Source organism: Mirounga angustirostris, unplaced genomic scaffold, assembly GCF_029215605.1.
Source record: "Mirounga angustirostris isolate CCGP_5_RB_7025 unplaced genomic scaffold, mMirAng1.0.hap1 SCAF_7, whole genome shotgun sequence".
Taxonomy (NCBI): domain Eukaryota; kingdom Metazoa; phylum Chordata; class Mammalia; order Carnivora; family Phocidae; genus Mirounga; species Mirounga angustirostris.
The window spans coordinates 58,425,619-58,449,452 of NW_026991715.1; the positions used below are offsets into that span (position 1 = coordinate 58,425,619).

The window sequence follows — 23,834 nt, forward strand, 5'->3', positions numbered from 1 at the left end:
GGTCTCCCTGCTCAGTGGGAGGCCTGCGTCTCCCTCTCCCACTCCTCCTGCTTGTGTTCCTGCTCTTGCTCTCTCTGTCAGGTAAATAAAATCTTTAAAAAACAAACAAACAAATAAAATCTTAAAAAAAAAAAAAAAAGATTTTATTTTTAGGTAATCTCTACACCCAATGTGGGTTTGGAACTCAACCCCAAGATCAAGAGTCGCATGCTCTACCGACTGAGCCAGCCAGGCGCCCCAAACTTCTCCCAATTTAAACATCCAACTGGGGGCGCCTGGGTGGCTCAGTCATTAGGCGCCTGCCTTTGGCTCGGGTCCTGATCCCAGGGTCCTGGGGTCGAGCCCCGCATTCGGTCTCCCTGCTCAGTGGGAGGCCTGCGTCTCCCTCTCCCACTCCCCCTGCTTGTGTTCCTGCTCTTGCTCTCTCTGTCAGGTAAATAAAATCTTTAAAAAACAAACAAACAAATAAAATCTTTAAAAAAAAAAAATAAAGACAGGAGGCATTTCTTTTTTGTTTTAGATTTTAAAGTCATCGCTACACCCAACATGGGGCTCAAACTTACAACCCCAAGATCAAGAATCGCCTCCAGCCAGGCGCCCCTAAAGGCAGGAGACATTTCTGTTAGAAGTGGTGATGGCGCAGATGAGTCTGGATGAGAACAGGGTCCATAGAGGTCCCTACAGACACAGTTACTTGAGAGAGACCTCAAATCTGGCCCTGTCTGAGGGCCACCACTTCTCTCCCCAGCCCCCTCCCTCCCAAGACCTTGGTGGGTCTTGGTCCCTGACACTAAGGATAAGTAGCTTTCAGGGCCCAGGGGTGAGAGCGAACATGGTCCTCCACTCCTCTGACGTGTCTGACTGCTTTTCAAGCGTCTTTGTTTCGTGCCCGCAGTTAGTTCCTGAAGCTGTGAGATCCTGGGTGGTTAGGAAGTGTCTCAGAGCACTCTCCCTCTCACCCAGAGGAGTTGAGCACATCTCCAAGACGTTGGTCTAATCCTGCCGGGCTGCAGAGAGAAGACTTGTAATTGACTAGGGATTATGGGATCATTTGTCTAAAAACAATATGATCAGCTATAATATTCACTGTGGTCAGTGACAGCAGGAGTTACATATATATAGTGTTTTCATGGTTTCCAAAGGACTCTTAAACGCACATTTTCTTCTTTCCTTGTCACTGGTCAACCTATGGGATGCACAGCGTGAAGTGTTCCTGTCACCATTTCACATAACAGAAACCCGAGACCAAGGTCTCACTGTTGGCTGACTGTCCGGTAGCTGATCAGTACTATGGACTACGAAGCAGGTACCCTACTCCAGCAATATGGCCACCATCCTAAAGCAACTCTGCTGAGAAAGATCTCCATAGTACTTGTGCAGATATTTATTGATTGCGTGCTTAGATTACGCTTTAGAATTCACAACTCCCCATCTCTTAGGTTCTTTTCACCTCCATAAAAAATCTTTTTCCCTACTCTGCCACTTGAGTATGTGGATATTAATGGTAGGGCACAATGATCAAATTAGTAAAGATTTTTAAAAGCTGTAACCCCCCGGGGCCCCTGGCTGGCTCAGTCCCTAGAGCATGTGACTCTTGATCTCGAGGTCATGAGTTTGAGCCCCATGTTGGGTGGAGAGTTTACTTAAAAAAAAAAACAAACAGTAACACCTAATGCTGGTGAAGATTTGAGGAGATGGACAACTCATACACTGTTGATGGGACTATAAATTACTGCTTTGTTTCTAAAGGGCAATTTGATAATAATCATTAAAAGCTTCTAAAATAAATAATTTTTGATGTGTCATATCCACCCATCTCTAAAAACATTTTTTCCTGAAGAAATAGTCTGAGACTACAGAAAGAGATGCATTTATTAGGATATGTTTATCTCTGTGTTATCTTAAACACAGCAAACATCTGAAATAATCTGGCTATTCAGCAGATCAAATATATTAAGATCTACAAGAAGATGACATTCTGCGATAATTTTAAATGGTGCTATGGAAGAATATTTAACAATCTGGGGAAATGTTCACTCTTGTTGAGTGAGGAAAACTAAAAAAACAGTTAATATAATCTCAATCTAATTTTTAAAAAGATAGGTTGAAGTAGAAAGCTATCTGTTAAGAGTAGTTATCTCTGGGACCACCTGGGTGGCTCAGTCAGTTGAGCGTCTGCTTTTGGCTCTGGTCATGATCCCAGGGTCCTGGAATCGAGCCCCACATCGGGCTCCCTACTCAGCAGGGAGCCTGCTTCTCCCTCTCCCTCTGTCTACCACTCTGCCTACTTGTGCTCTCTCTGTCAAATAAATAAATAAAATCTTTAAAAAAAAAAAAGTAGGTATCTATGAATCCATCCCCTCCCTTATTTTTGTATTTTCCACTCTTTTTTCAATAAACTTTTTTTTTAAAGATTTTATTTGAGATAGAGCGAGAAAGAGAGAGAGCACAAGTGGGGGTGGGGAGGAGCAGAAGGAGAGGGAGAAGCGGACCCTCTGCTGAGCAGAGAGCCTGAGTCAGGGCTCAATCCCAGTACCCTGGGATCATAACCTCAGCCAAAGACAGACACTTAATCTACCGATGCACCCAGGCGTCCCTTCAATAAACTTAATAAGCATGTGTTGCATTTGTGATCAGAAAAGAGAAACCTTTCTCTCTTAGATGACACTGTAAGAATGAACCGCTCTGGAACCACCACAAGGGGTGGATGGAGCTTGCAATCAAAGCTGGAAGCAGAGAAGGAAGAACTAGTCTCTGAGCAACTAAATTGGAAAATAATTATATTCTGGGATTGAAAGGTTGTTTTGTTTTGTTTTTTTTGGCCACTTATCTAAAGAGGATATTGTGGGTGGGGGCGCCTGGGTGACTCAGTCAGTTGTGTGTCTGGCTCTTGATTTCAGCTCAGGTCATGATCTCAGGGTCCTGGGATACGTACTTGCAGGGCTCCCTGCTCAGCCGGGAGTCTGCTTCTCCCTCTCCCTCTACTGCTCCCCCTGCTTGTGCTCGCTCTCTTTCTCATAAATCAATCAATCAATCAATCAATCAATCAATCTTTTTAAAAATAAATAAAGAGGACGTTGGGACTGATTTTACAAGAAAAGTCAGCAGTTAGGCTTCTTCGAAATTGGGCAGGTGGTTTTCACGCCTGGTGGTCAGACCAGGGGAGCTCGGACTCCCTTGTGCCACGGAGAGCCTCTGGAGAAGAGCCTGGTGGCAAAGTCTGCCTTTGGCATCGCCCTCCTGTCCCACAGCAAGCCAGGCCACTCCTGCCCTGCACTGGGCTCTGTCCCAGAAGGCCCTGCTCCCCATGCTTGCAACTCATCTGTCTGAGGTGCTTACTTTGACTTATAAATTAGAGGTGGAGGGGTCCTTAGAAACCTCCTGGTATGAGAAAGAGGAGGCCGAGGGAGTCGTGTCCATCTCCCACCCACCTCCCCACCCCCCCCGCCAACGTATCTCAGCTTGTCAGCAGTGGAGCAGAGGGGTCTGGATGGTAGCCAAAGACTGGAATGGTAATGTAGTCCGTTCAGCTACCCAGAGGCATTCTGGACCCAAAGAAATAATTGCAGGCATTGTGACCAACTACTGTTTACGCTTATGATCCTTGTGTGTGTGTGTGTGTGTGTTTTAACTTTTTAGATTTTGTTTGTTTGTTTGTTCCTGCCATTGAAACAATTGGGGACATTTTTAAGGACGGGAGTTATGAAGAATGTCCACGTGGACTGGAAGTGTGATGGGACAGTGCATCACTGAGAGCAGTGTGACGTCATGGGAAATACAGCCGCAGGCTCACTGTTCTGAAAAGATAATACTGTGGGGAGCAGAACTGGCACCCTGGACCTCATAAAGAGTCAGGTGATGGCATCTGTACCTATGATTACTTAATGAAATAAGCACGTCATCAGGGTGATGGGGGCAAGGAGTAGAGAATGGTCATTATGCCACATGGTGATTACAAAGATGGGAACAGTTGATTGGAAGGGCTGAGTTGCTCACTTAGGCAGCCTTGTGGTGGGAGTTAATCCCTCTTCTCTTCTCTTTTCCTCCCCTTATCTTTTCCATCTACAACCCCAACCAGATTTATTCTTTTCTTTGGTCCCAGAAAGGCCACCTTGGCAATCTCAGTGCTCTGAAGATGGGATTGAGAACGGATAGTTCAGTCTTCAGTGGCTTCAGGATTAAAGTCCAAAGTCTTTTTCATGGAAAGCCCTTTAAAGGTGAGTCCTGGCTACCTTTCTAGCTTTATCACTAGCCACTTTCCTTCACACACACTGGTTTCCCACCGAAGTGTTCCCCACACCCACCACACTTTGATCATACCTGGAATAACAGATTGTTAGCTGTTCACAGAGCTCCTTTTCTCTTCCTTCTGGGCACACAGCCTTCTCTTGCAGTGGGCTGTGGCCACGTGACTGAGTTCTGGTCAGTGGAATATGGAAATGATGGTGCACCACTTTCAGACCAGGGCTGTGGAAACCTTTTACACACGACCCTTCACATGTCCTTCTGTAGTAACCTTGGAAGCCTTCAATTGAAGAAGGCTGAGTCCCAAGATGGGAGAAGCCCCGCTCATTTATCCCCACTTGGAAGAGAGACTCCCACCAAACAGCCTTGGATTTGGCTTTAAGCGAGTAAGAAATAAACATCTATTGCAGTGAATCACTAAGACTTAGAGATTTATGTGTTATAGCAGCTAGCCTTATCTTAAATAAGCTACCCGGTGAACTGTTCAAGCTTCAAGGCTGTCTTCACATGCCCTCTCCTTTAGAAACCCTTTTCTCATTCCCCCAGGCAGGTGTCATTCTGTGTGTGTCCACAGACCTTCAAAGATGTGTCACTTACCACTACCCCCACCCCCAATACTTGACTTAATCTATGCATCTCTCTTCACATTTGACCATCAATTCAATGGAAGCAGAGATACTGATCTTTGCAATTCTAGATTTTAGCAGAATGATAGATAGTAGGTGGGCAGTATATAAAAACTGACTCCTTCACAAGTATGTGTTGAGTTCCTTCTATGTGCTAGACACTATTCTAGCACTGGGAATACAGCAGTGGGCAAAACAGATAAAAATCCCAGTCGTCTACATTTTAAAGGCTCACCTTTGCAGTGTTTTAGACATTGGCCTCCCCGTATTTTAAGGAGTGATTTAAACTGGGACTTAAATACTGATTTGAGGGCGGCTGGGTGGCTGAGTCATTAAGCATCTGCCTTCGGCTCAGGTCATGATCCCAGGGTCCTGGGATCGAGTCCCACATCAGGCTCCCTGCTCAGCGGGGAGTCTGCTTCTCCCTCTCCCACTCCCCCTGCTTGTGTTCCTGCTCTCGCTATGTCTCTCTCTGTTAAATAAATAAATAAAATCTTTAAAAGAAAAAATAAATACTGATTTGACATCATAGAGTTGAGTGTGTAAGAGACCGTTGCCACCTTCAGATGGTGTTATTTCCTCAATCTTTTAAACAATTCTGCAAGCTTGGGGTGCCTGGGTGGCTCAGTCGTTAAGCGTCTGCCTTCGGCTCAGGTCATGATCCCAGGGTCCTGGGATCGAGCCCCGCATCGGGCTCCCTGCTCGGCGGGAAGCCTGCTTCTCCCTCTCCCACTCCCCCTGCTTGTGTTTCCTCTCTCGCTGTGCCTCTCCCTGTCAAATAAATAAATAAAATCTTAAAAAAAAAATTATAAACAATTCTGCAAGCTACAGTGAAAGAAAAAAATCTCTGTAGTCATAGAGCTTGCATCGTGTCGTGGTGGAGGAGCTAGATAGTAAGTAAATACTGGGGATGTGTGCCAGAGAGGAAAACGTTCAGGGAGGGAGGGTGGGAGGGTAATTTTATTTTTTTAATTATTCTTTTATCTTTTTTATTTTATTTTATTTTTAAGTAATTGCTACACCCAACGTGGGGCTCAAACCCACAAGCCCGAGATCGAGAGTCGTATGCTCCACTGACCGCGCCAGCCAGGCTCTCCAGGAGTATAATTTTAAATAAGTAGTTCTTAGAAGGCCCCGCTGAGAAAATAGTGTTGTAGCAAATACTTGAAAGGAGTAAAGACCGAAGCTATGGTCCAGGCATGGCTGGAGCAGAATGAGGGAGGGGAATAAAAGAGATGAAGTAAAAGGGAGTATATGTGTGCATGTGTGTGTGTGTTGTGTGTGTTGTGTGTGTATGGGGGAGGAAGGCAGGATGCATACACTTTTGACAGACTTTGGTTTGTACTCCCAGGGAAGTGGGGAACTACGTCAGTATTTGAAATAAGGAAGTGATCTGATCTGATGCACATTTTCACAGGTTCACTCTGACCACTATATTGGGAGGAGACTGTGTAGAGTGTCAGAGGGAAGGATACAAGTCACAAGGCTATTGCAAGAATCCAGGATCCAAGTGTAGGGACTAGATCTTTGTTTCTCCAGGAAGAGTTTGATGAGTTTGATAAATGGCTGTAGAACTGATTGAATGAAATGGCTTCTTCCTCAGTGTCTGGCCCATCCCATTTCCTACTTTATTTTCTTTAGAACTGTAGAGGGTGGGAAACTGCCCAAACTTCCCAATCCCTGGAAGCCAGACTATCTGGAATTGGCTGTGTTTACTTCTCTGTACTGCTCCATAGCACCATACAATACCCTAAGCCCTTCAGGGCAAAGAAGTCATCAACATCAAAAAACAAATCACTGGAAAACATGGGCAAGCGGACTTAAATAATGCAGTTCATTTAGTCAGGTGGTTGGGAGAAAACACACTCATGAGATAATTAACTCACAGCAGTGCTCAGTAAGATATTTTCTTTGAAATGTTGATGATTCAAGGCATATTTACATAAAATACCAGTGAAATTTTAAGTCAAAACAGCTGGAGTTTTATGCATTGTTCTCTGCCAAGAGGAAGACTCTCCCTGGTCCAGTCATTCTATAGTAACTACTATCTCTTGAGTATTTACTCTATACCAGGAACTGTGCTAAGAAGTATTTATGGGCATTTAGCAAACTAAATCTTCACAACCATCCTACAAGAAAGGTACTATGGACATCCCCAGATTATAGATAACAAAATGGAGCCCGAGAAGGGTCATCATAGGGATTTAGTATCTTATCTTCCCTAGTGAGAGACCCTGTCAGAGAGGACTGATCCTCATGAGGAGGTGTCCCCCGGATAGGATGTGGAAGACCCCTGTGCTGCTGCTGGAAGGCAACTTTTCCTGGGAGGGAGAGAGGGCATCGGCTGTGGCAAGTGGCCCTGGGAGGCAGCATCCTGAGAGCTAGGTGGTAGGTTGGGGTGTAAAGAAGACTGCAGAGAGAAAGGAAGGAAATAAAAAGCCCATCTGCTGAGCTTTCACCAGGCATCAAACATGGTCACTATTTTATCCTCACACACCTTTAAACTAAAAAAATATTGACTCCATTTTATAAGTAAAGAACCGAAAGCTTAGAGAAGGTAAGTAATTTCTGTGAGGTCACACAAATGTTAGCAAGGTTACATGATTTCAAGGCCAAGCTCTTAATCACATTCCCCAGAGAACTGGAGACATAACAGTGAGAGATTCCTAAGAGATGCCCTACTGAAAGGCAGCCAGGAAAAAGAACTCTGGGGGCGCCTGGGTGGCTCAGACACTTAAGTGTCTGACTCCTGGTTTGAGCACTGATCATGATTTCAGGGTCCTGAGATCGAGTCCTATGTGGGGTTCTGTGCTCAGCATGGAGTCTGCTTGTCCTTCTCCCTCTGCTCCTCCCCACCCCTGCTCTGTCTCTTCTGTCTGTCTCTCTCTCATAAATAAAGAGAATCTTAAAAAAAAATCTGGATAGCTTTCGCTGGCCATTCTTGGCTGTATGTGTGTTGAGAGGCAGTCACTCCCGTTATTCATGGAGCAATTATTCCATTCTCATGGCAGGTTCAGGGCCATTTGCTACTCTTTGTTTTCAACCATTTATTTCCCTACTCCTTCGAGCTCCTGTCAGGACCCAGGGAAGAGGCAGCATGCTAACCATCCACTTAGGTAACTTGGGAAATGTCTTTTTGGGCATAGGGTTGGAACAACTGGCTAACATGATATTTTATACAATTTTGTCTGCCCAAATTATCTGGAGCCCACATTAGTTTTGTTTATTGGCCCCATGGTGGGGTCAGTAAGAAGTCACACAGGGCCCTTATCAGATGTGAGCTCCATCTTAGAAACTCACAGGTCTGTGGCCATTTGGTTTATGGTGGTTCAAAAATTCATGATAGTCACCAGCAACTGATTTACCAAACTTAGAGGTCTTCTAAGGAGAATGGTAGACTCTCAGGACTCAAGCCTCTCAAGAGGCTATCTAGACTCACCCAATCTGGCCCCTCACTCTGGGAAGGAACTCCCCTCTCCAACGTGCCACAGGGATGGCCTGGTCCTTTGCTGCAAGTGCTGTAGTGATGTGGCCCTCAATCTCAGCTGACAGCTCTCAGGACTGAGACCAGTGGTACTTGCTAGAAATCTCTTTCTATACTGAGCCACAGTTAGCCTCCCACAGTGGCTTCCATATATTTCTGCTCTCAGGGAGCTACTCAAAATCTGTCTAATCCTCTTCTCTGAGCTAATCCTTCAAACATCTGAGGACAATACTAATGTTTCTCTTTTCTGCTCCTCCATCACCCAGTAGTTTAGCAGGTAACTTTAAACTTGATTTTGCCTTTTCTTTTCTTTAAAAGATTTTATTTATATATTTGACAGAGAGAGAGACAGCGTGAGAGGGAACACAAGCAGGGGGAGTGGGAATGGGAGAAGCAGGCCCACTGAGCAGGGAGCCCGATGCAGGGCTCCATCCCAGGACCCTGGGATCATGACCTGAGCCGAAGGCAATCGCTTAACCAACTGAGCCACCTAGGTGCCCCTGATTTTGCCTTTTCAAAGCAAAAAATATTACCAGGATGATGCTGGCCCTTGTGCACCCACCCCCAAACTCTCACTCCTTTTCTCAACACCCCCTCTATCTCCTTATATATTTCTTTGGACTACCAGCTCCCGATGCGGGGGAGACCCTGGTCGAAGTATTTATAGTGCAGTGATTAATAGAAAGTGGCTGTCATAGACTAGAGATTAAATGTGGTGTGTGTTTATAAACTGTGCCTATAAACTGCGTAACTGTGGGCAATTTATCCAACCTTTCTAAACGCCATTTCCTCAGCTCTAAATTGGGAATAAGCATACTTAATGCGCGGCTCGCGGTCGGTATTAAACTAGTGTTCCAAATCATTAGCTCTTGGCACTTAAGGTAGCTGTCCCAACTATCACCTCACCCGCTCCACCTCATGGACGAGGAAATGGGCCTAGAAGGGGGTGAAGAGGTTTGTTCGAGGTCACAGGTAGTTAACAGCAGAGTGGAAATTCCAGATCCTTGACCCCTCGTCGGGACTCCTTCCTGCTCCCCACCGCTTTCGTTGGTGTCCGCAGCGATCCACCAAGTCTCTGCAGATTATAAACTTACCCCTTCAAAAAAACAAAACAAAACAAACAAAGCGGAAAAAAAAAATCAACAAACTCACCCCTTATCCCCCCCGTGCCCGCTACACTGGGAACCCTCTACCAATTACCAACGACAAAGTCCGTGAGCTTGGGCCTCGGCTTTTTCCATTTAGCAAAGGGGAGGGGAAGACACGGAAGACCCTGGCTCCCCCAAAGTGATTAAAGGTTAATGGGAGTTCTAGGCGTGGCCCGGTCGCAGAGAACTCGTCGTCCCGGCGTTTCTGTCATTTGCATTCCAATACAGCTACTTCACCCGCCCGGCCCCGCCCGCGGGCGGCCCCCGCACCCTCCCGGCCGCGGCTGGCGCACCTGCAGCGCGTAGGTGGGGGCTCGCGCGCCGGGCCAGACTGCCGCGAGCCGGACCCGCGCGTTGGAAGTTCGCAGGGGCGGGGCCGAGCCGCGCGTTCCGCCCCGGGGGCGTGGCCTCGCGCAGGTGCGCCGAGCGCCTCGGGTTTCACTGAAACTTAGCCCTCTCCCGGGAGGAGCGCGGAGAGGCTTGGATTAGAGCAGGTGAGACCGCGGCTTCCTCTCCGAGCGGCGAGTGGGGCTCCGAGTTTCGAATCAGTGGCGGCGAATGCCCTGCCCGCCCGGCGGCGGGGCTGCAGGAAGGATGCGAAGCGTGAGCGCAGCGTGGCTGCTGGGGGGCGCCATCCTGCTGGCGGCCTCTGTGTCTTGCAATCGCACCATCCAAGGTGAGAAACTCGGTCAGGGAGGGCTCCTGCCGCTAAGGAGTGGGGGTCCAAGGCACACGGGCAGGTGGTGGAAGCGGGCAGGGGCGCGAAGGGTGTTCTGCTGCTGCTGCCACCACCTCTCGCATCCCCCTCTAGGTGACTTTGATGGGGATCCCTGCGCCGGGAGGGCCACCTAGATGGGACAAACGGGAGAGGCTGAGGTCCGCGGAGGGCAGAGGAGGGAATGGAGTGCTCGCATCTAAAGGGTACCTAGAGGGCTCAGCCGCCCTTCCCCCTGGTTGGCTTCTTTGTAAACTAAGGGGCTTTCCGCAAATACTGAGGGGCTGGCCCCGCAGGACCCCTTGGAGTTGGTTGGCTCAGAGCGGTGTGGAATGGGTGAGAGCCCGAGGCCTGGGAATCAGCTTTGTCGCTTTTCGCGACCCCCTTCAGCTTTTAGAGCCCCTTCTTCTGAGTCGGCTCACGTGGTTCGAAACCCTCCCGGGGCGCGAAGCTCCTCCGGCACGGTGGATGGCCGGGGTCTAAAAGGGCCGGACCCCGCTGGGCTTGGGGGGTAATGAGCGCTCAGCCTCGAGTTCTAGAGCAGTTGCGAGTCACGCGGATTTTACAAATGGAACTTCTCGGGCCGTGCCTTTTACGCGGCCAGGTGACCTTACGGGCCTGGGTTTCCGGGCCTTTGTGTGCCACGCGTTACAGCCTTTGGCTGGCGCTGAGGTGTGTATGGCGGAGGCTGCCAGCCCCGGGACTGGACCAGCACGGGAGCCGTCCGGCGGTGCTCAGGGGCTGACTTGCGCGGGACAGCTGGGTTCCGCCGGTGTGCTGCCCGGGGTGTGCTCCAGCCTGTCCTCCTGGGGGCGGGGTCTCCCCGGCTGGGCGGGCCTCTCGTCGGGGGATCGGGGGCCGGATATCACGCTCCTGTGCTGCTAATGGGTGGCCGGCTGTTTGGAGCAGCCGCTGTGGCCTTCAAAGGGAGGTTCTCCTTTCCCTGCGCAATTTGCAGACCTGCTGTAGAAGGCGGGGTGTCGCTTTTATCTTCTTCGTAAAAACATTGTAAAAGAGCAAATCACTGTCGATTTGAATTAGACTGAAGAAAGTGACCCTTTTCCCCCTGGAGTTGCAGAGAAGGATGGTGTAGTATATTACTTGAAAACTGCACCACTGTATACATTTTATTGGTCAGCATTAGAATAAAGACATTTTTTTATTAACCAGGAACATTGAAACTGTGGTGAACACTTTTCGTTTTGCCTCTGTCTTCTAGAGTTGGAAACTTAAAATTCGGGAGTAAAACTAAGGTTGTGCAAACATTTAAAAAATACGTAGGTGTAGATGACTGAATGCTATTCTGATTTAGACAGTTCGTAAAGGAAGATAGCCCTGAGTATTTGACTTGCTGTTGTTTACAAATTGAGGGGGCTGGGCTGGGCGGGGGAGCACTGGTTCCTGGAGAATATAGTGAACTTGTTTAACAACAACAAAAAAATCAAGTTACTTGTTAACCAGAACTATTTAATATTGCACCTTGACGGTTTTTTTCTCCACATACTTTTGTTCCTTTTGCATGGTAACTTTCCTAAAGGGTTAGTTAAGTGACAGACATTAATAATGGTAGATGGAGCTTTCCCTCCCAGTCTGAAACTAAATCGAGTATGATTAAGAAATAGAGCATCCCCAAAGTACTTCTGCCCCTTAGCATGCCTCTTTGCTCATCCCCCTTTAGCTTGACCCTTACGCATGCTCCGCAGTTTGCTACAAGGCATATATTAGGTTTGATTTTCTTAGTTTTTTGGGGGGATCTCACGAAAAAGACTGACTCCTAGAGGGCAGCTCCACCAAGGATACACCCTTCTCATTTTACAGATGGGGCCACTGATTTGGGGGTCAAGGCAAGGAAAACACTCCATCAGACCACATTTGCATTCCCGTCCCAACAGTAATTGATAATTATTTGTGTAAATATGTTTAATTTGTTTCCCCACTGGATCATAAACTCTGGGAGGCCAGGGAAACATCTCATAACTCCCCCAATTGCCCCATTCCCCAGCTCCTGACAACCATTATTCTACTTTCTATCTATGGATTTGCTTATTCAGGACAAATTTGTGACTGGCATCTTTTATTTAGTACAGTTAAGGTTCATCCATGTTGTAGCATGTATCAGTATTTCTTTTATTGCCAACTAATATTCTATTGAATGCATACACCACATTTTGTTTATCCATTCATCAGTTGATGAACTTTTGGGTTGTTTCCACTTTTTTAAATTTTAAGTAATCTCTACACCCAGTGTGGTGTTCAAACTCACAACCCTGAACAAGAGTTGCATGCTCTGCTGACAGAGCCAACAAGGTGCCCCATAGGTTGTTTCCACTTTCTGATGCTTATGAATAGTGCTGTGAACATCTGTGTACATGTTTTTGTGTGGACATGTTTTGTTTTAAAGATTTATTTGAGAAAGAGAGGACACAAGCAGGGATGAGGGGGAGAGGGAGCACACCCCCCCCCCCCTGCTGAGCAGGGATCCCAACGTGGGACTTGATCCCAGGACTCTGGGATCATGACCCGAGCCAAAGGTAGATTGCCCAACCAACTGAGCCACCCAGGTGCCCCTAGATATGTGTTTGTATTTGTCTTTTTTTTTTTTAAGATTTTATTTATTTATTTATTTGAGAGAGAGAATGAGATAGAGAGAGCATGAGAGGGGGGAGGGTCAGAGGGAGAAGCAGACTCCCTGCTGAGCAGGGAGCCCGATGCGGGACTCGATCCCGGGACTCCAGGATCATGACCTGAGCCGAAGGCAGTCGCTTAACCAACTGAGCCACCCAGGCGCCCCGTGTTTGTATGTGTCTTAAGTATATACTAGGAGTAGGAATTGCTGGCTCATCTGGCAAGTCTACGTTTAGCCATTTGAGGAACTGCCAGATTATTTTCCATAGAGACAGCATCATTTTTATATTCCCACCGGAAGTACCTGAAGGTACCAATCCTTGTGTTATTTTGAAGTAAATCCAGATATAATTTCATCTTAAGATATTTCAGTATGTATTCATAAAAGGTGAAGATTTATCAAACATAACCACATAACCACTTAAAATAATTTCTTTTTTTTTTTTTTAAGATTTTATTCATTTATTGACAGAGAGTGAGCACAAGCAGGGGGAGCAGCAGAAGGAGAGAGAGGGAGAAGCAGGCTCCCCGCTGAGCAGGGAGCCCAATGCGGGGCTCGATCCCAGGACCCTGGGATCATGACCTGAGCCGAAGGCAGCCGCTTAATGACTGAGCCGCCCAGGCGCCCCAGTACTATTTAAAAAAATTTTTTTTTATTTTTTATTGTATTTTTTTCCTTCTTTCAAAGATTTTATTCATTCATTTGAGAGAGAGAGGCAGACAGAGAGAGGCAGAGGCAGATAGAGAATAAACTCCCTGCTGAGCCGGGAACCCGACATGGAGCTCAAGCCCAGGACCCTGGGATCACGACCCCAGCTGAAGGCAGATGCTTAACCATCTGAGCCACCCAGGCGCCCCAATAAAAAAATTTTTTTTAAGATTTTATTTATTTGAGAGAGAGAGAGGTGCGAGCGGGGGAGGTGGGAGGGGCAGAGGGAGAGGGAAAGAAAATCTCAAGCAGACTCCACGCTGAGCCCAGAGCCTGACACTGGGCTCCATCCCATGACTCCGAGATCCTGATCTGAGCCTAAATCAAGAGTTGGACGCTTAACCGACTGAGCTACTCAAGCACCCCCCACCCCCCACAAAAATGTTTTAAGTAAGCTCTACACCCAACGTGGGGCTTGAACTCACAACTCTGACATCAAGAGTCACCATGCTCCACTGACTGAGCCAGCCAGGTGCCTCTATAAGTCCTATTTTAATAGTTGTTTGAATCAGGATCCAAATAAGGCCGACCACACATTACATGGATTTATAGGTCTTTTAAATTCTTTAATCTGAGAGTCCCTCCTCTACACCTCATTCTCTCTTATTTTTGCTTTGTAATTTGTATTTTGAAGAAATTAGGTCCTTGATCCTGTAGCAGGTTCCACATTCTGGGTTTTTCTGGCTCCAGTCATGTGGTGTTATTTAGTATGTCCTATTGTCTCCTTCATTTCCATTAACTTGGCAGTTGGATCCAGGTGCTTGATCAGATTCAGGTTTGTTTTGTGTTGTTGTTGTTTGGGGGTTTTTTTTGGCAAGGTTAACTTGACAGGTGTTTCTTTTCTTAGGCACATAATATCTGGTCATCATTTTTGTGATGTTAGTAACTGTGGATATCAATGCCTAGATTTTTCTCTTTTGTAAAGCAAGCTACATAATCTTTTTTTTTTTTTTCCCCACTAAAAACAATTGAGTTTTCTTTGTGGTAATTCTAAAATCTTGTTGGCTCTGTCCTACAGAAATACAGGCTAACTCATTGAATTGGTCTGTGGTGGGCTGTTTCTGGGGTGGAGGACCTAGCTCTTTGAATGGCAGAGTTCTCCAGAACCCAGTCCACCGGTCAGTTACCAGCTCTGCCCCCACTCCCTCTCTGGAGAGTTAGTGAACACTTTACAGACAGAGAATTCACAGGATTTTCTTACACTTCTGAAGGCTTCAAACATGTTGATATTAATACAAATAAATATATAAATTATTAGAGAAGGGGCTAATTTAAAGAGAGTGGTTTTTAAAATGGCAAAAATTTACACTTAAAACTTTCAGTTTGAGAAAAAATATTGTGTGGAGTTGGCATGATTTGGTTGGTCTTGATGGATCACAGCATAACGAGTCAGGGCCTCCAAGGTGCAGTGTGGTATAATGGTGAGAAACATGGATTCTAGAAACAGACTGCTTGGTGTTGAACCCTGACTTCGGCCTAACAACTGTTTAGCCTTGGGAAAGTTACTCAGTTTCTTTGTGCATCAGCTTATGGATCTATAAAATGGTGATCTGGTAATAGCACCTCCCTCACAAGGTTGTTGTGGAAGTGAAGTGAGCTAATGCATGTGAAGTGTTGGAAGCAATGTCAGACCCGTGGTAGGAGCCCCTCGGAGGAACACTTCCCAGGGTTAAGGGTTGTATTTTGTAGGGCCCTGCTCCTACAGCACCCCTGCTGGCGCTCCTGTCCTTGTGCGGCTTCCGTAGAACTGGACCAGCCCGGGAGCTAAAGAAATGGGCGGGAGAGCTCTTGATTCTCCCTCGCTTCCTTCCATCGTGTGCCTAGCTGAGCTTCTCGATCCACCTCAGGGGTGTTGAGCACCTGCTATGTGTCAGGGCTATGCCAGGGACTGTGGGAACTGGAAAAAAATTAGGACACAATCCCACAATGAAAGAAACCTATAATCTCATACAGGGACCCTTGCCATTTTGGGTCTGGGGAGAGTTCCGCAGACATCTCATCTGTCTATAAAAAACAAACAAACTAGCCTTCTGAGGAGCTTCAAAATGCATCACTCCGTTAACTGGTTTTGCAAAACATGTAAAGTGGGTCTTGAAGTCAGTGTAGAGGGTGGTGACTGGTTTTTTATAAGGATGAAATAGAATATAATAGAAAGTATTAGAGTGCAGCCTGTGTAATAAAGGTAATTGTTTTGTGAAACTTTTTTCCATTATGGATGATATGTATTAGAACTGGGTGTTTCTTACTGTGGGTTTTAGTCAAGTATCTGAGGAACACTGCAATATGTAGCAATATTTTAACATTTTTATTTTAAAAATAATTCATATTCGTTTTTTTGTTTTTGTTTTGTTTTGTTTTTTAAAGAATTTATTTATTTATTTGAGACAGAGAGAATGAGAAAGAGAGAGCACATGAGAGGGGGGAGGGTCAGAGGGAGAAGCAGACTCCCTGCCGAGCAGGGAGCCCAATGCGGGACTCCATCCAGGGACTCCAGGATCATGACCTGAGCCGAAGGCAGTCGCTTAACCGACTGAGCCACCCAGGCGCCCAAAGCTTCAGTTTCTGACACTTCATTTTAATCACAGGTTATGATCATTGTTCCTCTTTCTTTGATGATTGATATACTTTATTTAAACTCCTAGAAACAGAAAGATGTCACCTGGCTCTGTCCCCAAAATAACAGCAAAAGCCCTCAAATTCACTGTGTTCTTTTTTTTAAAAAATTTTTTTTTAAAGATTTTATTTATTTGAGAGAGAGAGAATGAGAGACAGAGAGCACGAGAGGGAGGAGGGTCAGAGGGAGAAGCAGACTCCCCGCCGAGCAGGGAGCCCGATTCGGGACTCGATCCCGGGACTCCAGGATCATGACCTGAGCCGAAGGCAGTCGCTTAACCGACTGAGCCACCCAGGCGCCCTTCATATTCGTTTTAAAACATTATAAAAGAGATTAGGTCGAACACGAGATGGGTGTATCCTACGCGTTTAGTTTCCTGCGGCTGCCGTAACAGTTGCACTAGCTGGAGGCTTTCAAATAGAAATTTATTCACTCACAGTTCAAGGGGGCAGAGGTCTGAGATCAAGGTGTGAGCACGTCTGAAGACTCGGGGAGAATCTGTTCCTTGTTTCCTCCAGCTTCTCAGGGTTCTTGGTGTTTCTTGGCATTCCTTGGCTTGTTCTCAGCATCGTTCCAACCTCTGCCTCCATTTTCATACTGTTTCTCCTTTCGGCCTTCTCTTCTGTTTCTCTCAAATCTCCCTCTGCCTTTCTCTTATAAAGACACTTGTCATTGGATTTAGGGCCCACTTAGATAATCAGAATGATCTTCTCATCTCAAGATCCTTAATTACATCTACAAAGATCTTTTTTTTTTCTTTTTAAGAATTTATTTATTTGAGGGGCGCCTGGGTGGCTCAGTCGGTTAAGCGACTGCCTTCGGCTCAGGTCATGATCCTGGAGTCCCGGGATCGAGTCCCGCATCGGCGGGGAGTCTGCTTCTCCCTCTGACCCTCCTCCCTCTCATGCTCTCTGTCTCTCATTCTCTCTCTCTCAAATAAATAAATAAAATAAAATCTTAAAAAAAAAAAAGAATTTATTTATTTGAGAGAGAGCACACACATGAGTGCACGAGCAGGGGGAGAGGTGGAGGGAGAGGGAAAGAGACTATCTCAAGCAGACTCCCCACTGAGCCCAGAGCCCAATGTGGGACTGGATCTCATGGCCCTAAGATCATGACCTGAGCCAAAATCAAGACTCAGATGTTCAGCTGACTGAGTCACCAGGTGCCCCCAAAAGATCCTTTTTCTTTCTTCCTTTCTCTTTCTCTCTTTCTTTCTCTCTTTCTCTCTTTCTCTCTTTCTTTCTTTCTTCCTTTCTTTCTTTCTTTCTTTCTTCTCTCTCTCTCTCTCTCTTTCTTTTTTAAGATTCTATTTATTTATTTGAGAGAGAGGAGAGACCGAGCACAAGCAGGGGGAGTGGGAGAGGGAGAAGCAGGCTTCCCGCAGAGCAGGGAGCCAGATGCAGGGCTCCATCCCAGGACCCTGAGATAATGACCTCAGCCGAAGGCAGACGCTTCACCTCTTGAGCCACCAAGGCGCCCTCCGTCACTTTCTTCTGTGGCTCCGTGAACACTTGGTTAGGCAGGATGTAGGCTGGATATGTCATTTGTATGTGGTTTCTAAAGTTTAAGGCAAATACGGGAATGACAGCATACATTGTTCAGCTTGCCATGGTACTTGCTTCAAAGTCAGAGCACAGATTGTCTGAACACAAATAGTGCACCGACCCGTTCAGTGACCCTGAGGTCAGAAGCCTTGCCTGCCTGCTGGCCTTCATAGGAAGGTGTCCAGGAGGCCCACACAGCAGCAGGGCAGTCCCTGCCCGTGGCCTGCAGTGTCCTCATGGGTGCAGAGGGAATGTCCCTTGTGCTGCTGGGGATCTCCCTGTGTCAGACTTTGGGAGAGGGAATGACAGGTAGGCCAGGCTGGATGCTGTCTGACAGCCAGAGTGAGAGAGGTGGCCGTCATTGGAATAGTTAGGAATAACTGTGGGTCGTGTGTAAAAATAAATTTAAATGCTGTCAGTTTTTTTGAGTCCTAGAAATCAGTTTTATATTTCACATGTACCCCACAACCTTCCAATAAAAAAAAAAACCCATTGTAAAAAACAAAAATACAAACAAAACCCAATAATCCCATCACCCAAAGAAAGCACTTGTAAGCCTTTTGTATACTCCTTTTGTCTTTGTCTAAAGTACTTTTATTTAAAGATTTTATTTCTTTATTTACTTGAGAGAGAGGGAGGCACATGAAAGCTTGGAAGAGGGGGGAGGAGAGGGAGAGAATCTCAAGCCGACTCCACACTGAGCATGGAGCAAGGCAGGGCTCCATCTCACGACCCTGAGATATGACTTCAGCTGAAACCAAGAGTTGGACACCTAACCAACTGAGCCACCCAGGAGCCCCTAAAGTACTTTTTATTTATTTATTTATTTATTTATTTATTTATTTATTTATTTATTTATTTATTTATTTGAGAGAGAGAGAGCAGGAGAGTGGGGAGGGTCTGAGGGAGAAGCAGACTCCCTGCCGAGCAGGGAGCCCGATGCGGGACTCGATCCCGGGACTCCAGGATCATGACCTGAGCCGAAGGCAGTCGCTTAACCAACTGAGCCACCCAGGTGCCCTAAAGTACTTTTATTTAAACAATAACCGCTGAAAGATTGATTTCTGTAATGACCCTTGTCTGCCTTGCCTTTTTTGTTTAGGAACCAATAGAACCTCTAAAGGAAGAAGTCTCATTGGTAAGGCTGATAGCTCATCTCATATCACTGGGAAAGGAGTTACCGTGAAGCCAGGCTTTTCTGTGGATGAGTTTTCTGCCTCCGTTCTCACTGGAAAACTGACTACCGTCTTTCTCCCAATTGTCTACACGATTGTATTTGTGATTGGTTTGCCAAGTAATGGCATGGCTCTGTGGGTCTTTCTTTTCCGAACAAAGAAGAAGCACCCTGCTGTGATTTACATGGCCAGTCTAGCCTTGGCAGACCTCCTTTCTGTGATCTGGTTCCCTTTGAAGATTGCTTATCACATACATGGCAACAACTGGATTTATGGGGAAGCTCTTTGCAAAGTACTCATTGGCTTTTTCTATGGCAACATGTACTGTTCCATTCTCTTCATGACCTGCCTCAGTGTGCAGAGGTACTGGGTCATCATGAATCCCTTGGTGCACCCCAGGAAGAAGGCAAACATTGCCTTTGGGGTCTCGCTGGGGATATGGGTGCTGATTCTGCTGGTTACCATCCCCTTGTACGTCATGAAGCAGACTGTGTACATTCCAGCTCTTAACATCACAACGTGCCATGATGTTTTGCCTGAGGAGGTGTTGGTAGGGGACATGTTCAATTATTTCCTCTCCCTGGCCATTGGAGTCTTTCTGTTCCCAGCCTTGCTCACAGCCTCTGCCTATGTGCTAATGATCAGAACACTCCAATCTTCTGCTATGGATGAAAACTCGGAAAAGAAGAGGCAAAGAGCCATCAAACTCATTGTCACTGTCCTGGCCATGCACCTGATCTGCTTCACTCCTAGTAACCTTCTGCTTGTGGTGCATTATTTCCTGATTAAAACCAGGAGCCAGAGCCACCTCTACGCCCTGTACATTGTAGCCCTCTGCCTCTCTACCCTCAACAGCTGCATCGACCCCTTCGTCTATTACTTTGTTTCACAAGACTTCAGGGATCACGCGAAGAATGCTCTCCTTTGTCGAAGTGTACGTACCGTACGAAGTGTACGTACCGTACGGCAGATGCAAATATCCTTCGCCTCAAAGAAGTCCTCCGGGAAATCCAGCTCTTACTCTTCCAGTTCAACCAGTGTTAAAACCTCTTACTGAGTTTTTCGGGCCCTCCGTTGGTTGTTTTACAGGAGGATTTGGAGCCTGCTTAATGTTATGGGTATGTTTCTGTTGTCCCCTGACCAAGTGGGTCTCACCACATGCCATGTATATGGAGCACCTCTCAGGATTGCTGGAAGCTTCCCTGTTTGCATGAGGAAAGTCCCCCAAGTTAAGAGATGTCAGTTTTAGAATTCCGCTACTCAGGTGCTCCCGGAAATGGAACTAACAGAAGCAAACTTTTCAGAAGGCGGTAAAAAAATCAGAAGCTCAGTGACTTGTACAAGCTCTTGGCTGGAACTTACAGCCCTGTTAGAGCTTTAGTGTCCTCAGAGATGATCAGACCAATGGACTGACTGTACAGATGAGGAAAGTAACGAGGTGAAGAAGCTACGCAGAGTCAGAGTCGCTTCCATTCCAACCAGGGGCAGCTGGTTAGCATTGGACCGTAGACTTAGAATGTTAGTGGGGTTCTCCTATCACCTCCTTGTGGAACTTGTTTAAAAATGCAGGTTCGAGAGACTCAGGAATGAGAGAACTCAGGGTCTGAGTCAGGAAACTGCATTTTAACAAGCCTCTGCTGCAGATGCTCATGCACACCCAGGTTGAGAACCACTGGTCTGGGTGCCAAGGGAGAAGCAAACTGCTTTGTGTCCCTTTCATGTATAGCTTGTAATGAGATCTGTTTGTTGTCTCATTAGGACTCTCAGTTATTTATCAGCCCTTTGAGCTTTTGTATATATCCTTATCGCTACAAGGAAAATACATTGAAGATTTTAAATGTGGAAACACAAAGTTCATGTAACTATACTGACTCAGAATCCTAGGTAGTCTGAGTTATAGATGGTTTCAAAGTAAGAGGGGCATTTACCACTTAGTATTTTTCAAAAATTATAGTTGGATTATTTTTTGGCAGTTTTTTTCACTTGCTACAAATACGAAATTGTCATGCCTTCGCTGGATTTGAACACATCTGTTTGGAAAAGAATGCTAAAGAGATGTGATATATAAGATATTCAGAGGGTACTTATTCCAAAGTGAATTTATATAACTTGTATTTGTGATTTTTTTGAAATAATTTTATTGTAATGACTGATTTACAAATAACACATGACCCCCCCCTTTTTTTACAACTTATTTTTGAGTTGTGTGTTTTGTGGGTTTTTTGAGGGAGGGTGTGGGGAAAGGGTAGCTCCAGCATCACTCCTATAAAAAGAAATGATGTGATGCTCACACCATAGTTCTTAGATAAATAAGGCCACGCAGTACATACTGCTTGAGGACAGTTGTTTTCACTTAATGGTTTAGAATTTGTTCCATTCTGTGTCTTTCGGTTGACCTCCATTTTTAATGGATACAGACTTGAATTTGGGGGTATATTGTGATGTAGTTAGTTGTTTCCCTAGCGATGTCTCCTGAAGTCTCTTTTTGTTGTTGTTGTTGTTGTTGTTGTTATTAAAATGGTGCTGCATTGGACATCTGTGTAGACATCTTTGTGAGTATTTCTATAGGATAAGTTCCTGGAAGTAGAATGACCAGGTCAAAAGTCAGATGACCATTTAAAATTTTGGTAATTCTTGCCAAATTGCCTTCAGTAGTTTATATTTCAACCAAAATAGTACATCTGTACCTGTTTCCTGATATGCTCCTCCACATTTGATCTATCAGTCTTTTGGAATTTTGCTAATCTGACTAGAAACAGAATCTTACTGTTTTAATTTGCATTGATGCAGCATAGCCTCCTGGCTAAGAGGGCAGCTCCTGAGCTGGCAGGCAGGGCTGACTTCTGACCCCATCATACCTCGTTTTGTGAGCTAAGGGAAGATCCTTCCCTGTGCCTTAGTTTCTCATTTGTGAAATGAGGAAAATGATATTTTCCTTACGGAGTTATGAGGATTAAATGTTCAGCACACATATGCACTCATAAATATCACTTAGCACTGAGACTGTTACACTGCTAATGGGATTTCATTTCTGCTGCGCCCCCTTTCCCCTCCAGTTCCTGTTTATACCTTGCCTTCCCTGCAGGCTCTGCTTTGAGTCTCATAGCAGGCTTAGGTTGTCTTCATTTTCCAGGTAAGAAAGCAAAAGATGGTGGGCACAGAAGAAAAGGAAGCAGAAGCAGATGGCTCACAGGGGCCCTGCAGGTGGTGTATGGACTGATCCAGTGGAAAAACTTATTTGGGTATTTGCCATTTCTTTTGTTAATCATTTTTATAATACATGCTGGTATATTAAACTGAACAAGAACATATGAAAATTTTCTTTCCTACCTCTGCCCATTCTCTTCTCCCAAAGGAAACAAATTTTTATAATAACTGATCTAGGGGCACCTGGGTGGCTCAGTCGTTAAGCGTCTGCCTTCGGCTCAGGTCATGGTCCCAGGGTCCTGGGATCGAGTCCCGCATTGGACTCCCTGCTCCACGGGAAGCCTGCTTCTCCCTCTCCCACTCCCCCTGCTTCTGTTCCTGCTCTCGCTATCTCTCTCTGTCAAATAAATAAACAAAATCTTAAAAAAAAAAAAATTATTATAATAACTGATCTATAAAATGCATATGTATATTATATATTAAATATATTAATGATTATAGATCTTAAATATTATATAATAGATATCTTAAATACGTGAATATATACATGTGCACGCATGTTAACTTATAAATCCATTAATATGGATCTTCCTAGTTATTTTTAAAATGTTTTTTTAAAGATTTTATTTATTTTAGAGAGCATACACAAGGGGGGGGCAGAAGGAGAGGGAGAGAGAGGATCTTAAGCAGACTCTCACTGAGTGCAGAGCCCCACCCTTGGCTCAGTCTCACCACCGACCGAGATCATGACCTGAGCCGAAATCAAGAGTTGGATGCTTAACCAACTGAGCCATGTAGGCTCCTCTTCCTCATTATTTTTTTTTTAATTTATTCATTTATTTGAGAGAGAGAGAGCACATGAGAGGGGGGAAGGTTAGAGGGAGAAGCAGACTCCCCGCCGAGCAGGGAGCCTGATGTGGGACTCGATCCCGGGATTCCAGGATCATGACCTGAGCCGAAGGCAGTCGCTTAACCAACTGAGCCACCCAGGCGCCCTCTTCCTCATTATTTTTAATGACTAGGTAGTATTCCATGTATGGATGATCATTATTTAGTTCCCTAAGGAAGAGGATTGTTGTTGTTGATGTTGGTTCATTTTTCATCAAACTTTTTTTAAGATTTATCTATTTATTTGAGCGAGAGCGTGCCCGTGCATGTGAGCAAGCAGGGGGAGGGGCAGAGGGGGCGGGAGAAAGCAATCTCAAGCAGACTCCCTGCTGAGCACGGAACTCCATCCCACAGCCTGTGAGTTGAAACCAAGAGCTGGACTCTTAACTGACTGGCCCACCCAGGCACCAGTGGGGTCCAAATTTTTAAAGCGATCTGCAGATTTGAATATTTTGCACTCTGCTGGCTCCACTCGAATTAAGAGGGCCTTCTTAATTTGAAAGCGAATGTGGATTTGTGCCCGCACTAATGCTAAACTGCCTGGTTTGGAGTTGTTTTGTGCATATTACCTGGGTGTCACTTTTGTTGTTTGTAGCAGCAGTTTCAGACTAATTTCCTGGTTGCCAAGAGTTCATAAATCCTGCGGCTGTAATCTCATCATATGCATAGTTGAGTGATTACAACTTTCTTCTTGGAACTTGAACTCACTGGAGGCCCTTGGGAGGATTGAACTATGTTACAGAATCAAAGGTAAAATTTGTCACTGCTCCCCACCCCCCGTCTCACTAATTAAAATTCTGTTTCTGTGCTGCAGAGTTTGGATGTTGTCTTCACAGGAGAAGTCTCTGATTCTACTAGGTCAGAGGCATGTGTCATCCACCCCCAGTTCTGAAGAAAACAAACACAGATCA

The 23,834-nt window shown here is 45.7% G+C and overlaps 1 protein-coding gene across 1 annotated transcript; it reads left to right on the forward strand.

Annotated features, from left to right (window-relative positions):
* The first annotated feature begins 9,980 nt into the window (after positions 1–9,980).
* Positions 9,981–21,364, forward strand: F2RL1 (F2R like trypsin receptor 1). Its single transcript, XM_064595594.1, has 2 exons — positions 9,981–10,191; positions 18,816–21,364. Exons 1-2 carry the CDS (start codon positions 10,062–10,064, stop codon positions 19,943–19,945), a joined length of 1,260 nt encoding a protein of 419 aa, XP_064451664.1. The 5' UTR covers positions 9,981–10,061; the 3' UTR covers positions 19,946–21,364.
* The last annotated feature ends 2,470 nt before the right edge of the window (positions 21,365–23,834 follow it).

Bases quoted from the DNA above. Each gene is read 5' to 3' on its own strand.
- F2RL1 (XM_064595594.1), top strand. From the start codon at position 10,062: ATGCCCTGCCCGCCCGGCGGCGGGGCTGCAGGAAGGATGCGAAGCGTG. The intron at 10,192-18,815 runs GTCAGGGAGGGC...TTTTTTGTTTAG, and splicing joins CATCCAAGGTGAGAAACTCG to GAACCAATAGAACCTCTAAA.